Raw genomic sequence first — 6,000 nt, forward strand, 5'->3', positions numbered from 1 at the left:
GGAAAGAGGGAACGAGCCCATAACAGGGGGCTTACGCTGTAAAACACTAAGCTTGCTTTGATGGCCGCTTATAGCGGTTTCAAACAAATTCACTTTTGAAGGCTGCCTCGTACCAGCGATTTATTATGGCCGGACAACGCAAGCTCGATGGTCATGCGAGCGCCTCCTCAAGCATCATGATCTCAGATGTATCAGGGTCTACGCCTTCCTTATCGTTCCCATGTGCAAGAAATAAGCAAACACGATGCCACTGAGCGCACTGAACAGGATCACGTTGATGGCAACGCACAGATGCATTAGCATCGAGCTATCCGTTTTGGTTTTGTCCTTCGAAGGGGGTATGAGCGGTCGGCCGGTAGATGCCTCACTTGATTGGAAGTTAGAGAAATCAAGCTCTCCCCCTGGAAAAGCCAGCTTCATGCAGCCTGTTTGGTCCGGGTACTGAATTACCTTCGTTGAACGCAACTTCTTCTTAGACGAAGTCTGAGCAGAACTCGCACTCTGCAAATGCCTCCGGCTTTCCCTTATTGACGGGGGGAACTTGTCCGCCTGATACGCAAGGCTGTTTCTCATCGGTGCGGCCGAGATTGGTCGCGTCAGTCGGGAAACGGACGACAGGTCCGTGGAATGTTCTTTAGCGGCCCGGACACCCTTTGCGACAGGTACGGACACCGACGTGACCGGAACCCTGGCAACTGCCGCCGCTTCGTGTCGAATAAAGGCGGCGCTGTGTGGAGTGAACTTAGGTACGATGGCATCTTCTTGGCTGGACGAACGACGCGGAGGCAAGTGGGAGGTTTGGTTAACGCCAGACTGAAAGCCACCCACACTCACATGCTTAGTCTTTTCAGTATTCTGACTACTATGCTGGATAACAGAAGGCTTACTTGATCCCAGGCTGTTGAAGATTTGCTCACTATGGAATTCCCCATTATTGTCCTCGCCTGGATTTCTCCGATCTTCGTTGTCTCGCTGCGACCTTTGTGCCGGCAGTGCGTACTCCACTTCCTGTGTTTCGGTAACTGACTCACGCATTCTTGAATTCGACATCTGTTCCTGTTCCTCAGCACCGACAGCCCGTGCCCGCGAAGAAGCTGTCTTTACCGAAGAGCGCTGAGGTGTCCTCAATATGGAGTGCGGTGTTTTGGGCGACGGTGGAGGAGTTAGGTTTGCTAGTGTTGGTGGCCTCGTGGATGTCGGAGTTGTCTTGGCAGTGGACGCGGGTGATTTTGACAGTGATCTTTGTGTAGAGCGTGTCTTCGTGGTTGACGCGGGTGTTCTTGATCGCGAGTGAACGCTAGCAGGTATCTTGGTGGCTGAAATGGGTGGTGGGGTCTTAGACTTGGAACGAAGTTCGGTAGGCGTCCTAGCGTTAGACGGCGGAGTCCTTGAAGGCGACCGATGCTCCCGGGACTTCCTTGATGCTGCTGGAGAATGCTTCGAAGCGCAAGACACTGTCGCGTCTGGCGATTTCGCAGCGATGTAAGTCATGGTGGTCGACGAAGCCGTCATAGGCACAGACGAGGGCGTTCCCGCACAGGAAGTGGGTGGATTCTCTCTGTTTGAAAGCCGAGTGGATTTAGACACGGTGTCCCCGCAAGCGGAAATGGATTGCGACGTGTCGCTGTCTTCCTCCGAATACTCGCTCGACGTGCTGGACATTGACGACGTTCCCGATGATCCAGAAGGCTCTGAGCTCTCGGATGCGCTCAGAATCGGCGGCGGAGGGTGCGGAAGAGAGTCTTTGCGCCGAATTTTCGCAGGGCAAGACAGTTCGGCTGGCCTCGCTTTCTGCATCTGAGCCACGTCCACCTCTTCGGTACTTGTTGCGGGGAGGGAGTGGACGGTAGCGTCCTGCCTCAGCACCGCCCAGCTGCGGTCGCCGCACTCGTCTGAGCGGAACATCTTTTTCGCCCTGAGCGCGTTAGAGACGGCCACATTGTTGATCTCTTTCGGATCCGACTTCACCCCAGCCGCCGAGGGGAAGAACGCGTTCTGCTGCGCCCGTCTTCGGGAATTTGTGGATTTTTTCTCGAGCGACGCTGCCACTGCGACTGGCGATTCTAGTCGAGGCACCGACGCCTCTGGTACTCGAACAGGCACCGGCGTTGGCGGTGGCACCGCAGGCTCGGCGAACACTGCCGTCGCATCCTTGCTCGGGGCCAGCGTCGCGCTCAGCGGCGTCTTCAGCTGCGGTTTCTGGGCCAGATTCGGCACGTAGCGCGGCAGCTGTTGCTGCGAGAGCTGAAGCAGCTGTTCGGACACCGCGGAGAAGTCGGTGACCGTGTTTGCGCTTTCGCTCAGGTTGACGTACCTGTCCAGGTTGGTGGATATGCGCCGCAGTCCCCCGTAGTTGGGCCCCGGCGGAACGCCGGGACGCGCGGTGTGCGGCCTTATGGTGGCATAACGGTCCAGCTCGTCCTCCGAGATGAGCGACATTTGAATCTGACCGCTCGAGCGGCGTCTCTGGCTGGCCGCGTACCAGGGGTGCTCCGGCGGCGAGTTGGCTCGCGGCTGGTCGGCTTCTGGGTCCAGGCCATAGTACGGCACGTCGTAGTAGGTCGGTAGGTCTTTGGGACTGCCGTAGTCCATGGCTACCAGAGGAACGCGGTCGGCATGATCTTCACTCGGCCGCCGGGCCGGCGCGCGACGGGCGTTGTGGGTCCTTTCTTTCTTTTCCTCGCCAATGTCCTTTCCAAGGAGGTTTACAAAAAATAATTCCGGAGTGGAGATGGTGCCCTGAAATCGAAGCCGGCCGTTGCCATCTTACTAAGGGAATCCATTAACGTTAGGATGTGGCAGAGTCGAGGAAGCGTTTTCTTTTCGGTTTCAGCGGTTTTGAAGCGTCCAATTTTTCCATGCAGATGAGTCTTCATGTGTCTGTCTGTGCAACAGTTTTAGGATCAAAATTGAACGTCTTTAGAACTTGTTATGGGTGATCGCGATATGACGACTAAGCCAATGGCAATATTCTAGCCCCAAACAACAAGCTTTTATTTTTCATTCACTCCAGAATGTATTATCACAGAGCAAGAGCGGCTGCACATGCCACTATTCTCCGCCTAGTTCAGCACGCTTTTAACGATGGCGTAAGGGAAGGCGCTGGCTTCACCTCTGCTGGTAAGAATCTGCGGGAGTTGCCACTCCAGAAATTTTTGTAAAACCGCCTTGGCACTTTCTTTCCTTTCCAAACGGCCGATGACGCTGGCGCCTTACGGCGGGCAAAGGCAACTCTACGCTGGGCAATGCCCAAGCAAGACAATATAGGCGAAAACCGTGTAGTTTTCCCCCGATCACACGACCTCCATTAGTATTGCTGTTTTCTCGAGAGAGAGAGAGAGAGAGAAAGAAAAAGGCCAAGAATTTTCCGGAGCAACTACCGACGAATTGTGTCCATTGCCGCCATTTTCATGAATGTTTCATAATGTTTCATGGAAAGCATGCCACCTCTCAACGTTGACTGGCTTCTGAACCTTTTCGTATGTAAAATAGAGAACACAATTGCTGCACAGTTTCACTAAAACAAATATGATCGATGCAAATCCACCATGGAAAATGCCAGGAGTCCGGCTGTTGTTGTTGTTGTTGTTGTTGTTATTATTATTATTATTATTATTATTATTATTATTATTATTATTATTATTCAATCGCGCCTCTATAAGCGGTATTACGACTCATGTATTGCGTTCTTGGAATAGAGCGCCTCCGCGACCGGCAGGATGAATTTTGGAAGCATATCCTGAAGCGCTCTAGTAAAGGTGTAGAGTGTTTTCACCTGCTTGACTCTAGCGGAGTAGAAGTTCCAGCAGTCGCGGAATGTTTTACCGCCCTTTTCTCATTCTTATACAAAGCTTCAGGTTTCAACGCTGGTTTCAGTCAGCAGCACACGGTGGTTCCTACATCTGGTACGCGCTGTTCAATCAGCGAATGCCATAAGCGCTTGAAGCCATATCTATCCGGCAGCCCCGATGGCATCCCCTCCGCAATTCTAAATGCTCACGGCAGTATATTTGCTCCAATATTAACATCTATACTTAATAACTCCTTGAATGCTTCAACTTTCCCTCACATGTGGAAAATCGCCCGTGTTTTTTTTTCTGTATTTAAGTCTGGCTGTAAAACCTATGTCTCAAATTATCGCCATATTTCTCTTCTATGTGCCACGTATAAGATTTTTGAACTTGGTTTCCAGAACATATTCTCTTTTACAGTGAAGAACTCATTAATTCGGAAGCAGCATGGATTTCTCTCCGGCCGCTCCACTATCACAAATCTCGCAAGTTTCACGACACCAATCTCCGCGCCGGTGCTTCAAAGGCGGCAAGTTGACACCATTTACTGTGACCTCAGCAAAGCTTTTGATGTCTGCTTCTGATCAAGCTTATGTGCACTTTGGCGTTGACTCCTCAACTGTCAATATAATGCGCAGTTATCTTCTTGATAGATCATCTTATGTTAACGCCAATAGCCAAACGTCTTTTTGCATGGTAATTAGCAGCATCCTTCAAAGCAGTATTAGGAGCACTCCTTAAATTTTTTTATAAATGACATTCTTTCTGCTATTCGGAATTTTTCTTTTTGGTGACATCAAATTTTAAAGGAAATTCATACTCTTGATGACTGTCCCATCCTGCAGACTGACCTGGTTTCTTTCTCTAAAAGGTGCAGATTATTGCTGCTAAGGCCAAAGTCACGTCTTTCACACGCAAAACAGCAAAAATTTCTTCTTATTATTCTGTAGATTCTGTACCACTGTGTAAGCTTTGTGAGACGAATTATCTCGGTGTACTTCTTGATACAATCTTACACTTTTCTGCTCACACTAAACGCGTTGCAATGCGGGGTATGAGCTCTCTTTTGCAGACTACACAAATACTTCTATTCTCCTACACCGTTCCGCAAGTTGTACACAACAATCGGTCTTCCTCAACTCGAATGGAACGCTATTTCAAGATCCAACAGTGACATTATAGATTGGGTCCAGAAAAAGTTCCGAAACATGTATCATCACCGCTTTGCCAACATGGACACTGGACTTTGTCCAAGTATTGTTGGATTATAGACATTGCCCTTACTTCGCTGTCGAAATAATCGCGCTGACCTTCCGTTTCTTTTCAAACGCCTTCGCGGTAACCTCGCCTGCTCCGCACTCCTCATTTGAATCATGTTTCGTATTCCGCGCAAGACCACCAGAGAACATAGACCTTTCCATGTTCCTGCCTGTCATCACCATCACTCATTCGTCCACGGAATAGAGTCATTAAAACGCTTACTTTCATGAACTCCATATTTTTCATTACTCGCTGTCATTGTTCTTTTCTGAGCTTTGCGTTGTTGTGCCACAGTTTCGCAATTGTTCAACTGGCCGGCTCCTCCCTTTTATTTCTGTATTTATCTTGCGCTTTGTTTTATGTACACTCTTCTTTCCGAACTTGTTTTTTTTTATTCATTGTTCAGTAAGTACGTAACAATATCAAGCTTGAAACCATGCTCCGTCAAATCTATCGCACTTTACTGGGCACTGCTCAATGCGCTAAGTCCGCTGGGGTTCGAGAGACTGTTATCTTTCCTGGACTCGACGAGCTGGCTCAACTTTACCCTGAAGTACAATACACTCGCTTCAAGCTCTCCGCACAAGGGTACACCCTGCTTAGTTATTTGGTTGGAGTCAGTCTCAAGTTCTAATTTAGTGAGTTGGGCTACGATAAACCTCCACCACTCGCATTCGAAGCATCCCGGCCTCCATGGGCGACGCTCTACAAGATAGCAGTCGAACCTGTACCACAGCACGTGAACCCAGACACTTAACCAGGACGACGCCGAAGCACAAGCCCAACATCTTCACGAAAACACAGAATAGTGGATCTTATACACGGATGCATCGCCGGCTCGGAACTCCGAGGGCTACCCGACGGGAATCGCTTCCGATAGAGTGCCATGGTCTTGGGGCTTCCGTTACAACATCAACCGCAACGCTCGGCAGAAATTACGGCCGTTGTG

The 6,000-nt window shown here is 50.0% G+C and overlaps 2 protein-coding genes across 2 annotated transcripts in view; one reads left to right on the top strand and one right to left on the bottom strand.

The window, feature by feature from the left end:
- Positions 1-6,000, top strand: part of LOC135902510 (acetylcholinesterase-like) — a 42,495-nt gene that overhangs the window by 4,147 nt on the left and 32,348 nt on the right. The window lies entirely within an intron of this gene.
- On the bottom strand, positions 199-2,592 carry LOC135902511 (histone H3.v1-like). The gene has a single exon (XM_065432617.2). The coding sequence runs from the start codon at positions 2,590-2,592 to the stop codon at positions 199-201; it is 2,394 nt and encodes a 797-aa protein (XP_065288689.1).

This window comes from Dermacentor albipictus, chromosome 3 (assembly GCF_038994185.2).
Source record: "Dermacentor albipictus isolate Rhodes 1998 colony chromosome 3, USDA_Dalb.pri_finalv2, whole genome shotgun sequence".
Taxonomy (NCBI): domain Eukaryota; kingdom Metazoa; phylum Arthropoda; class Arachnida; order Ixodida; family Ixodidae; genus Dermacentor; species Dermacentor albipictus.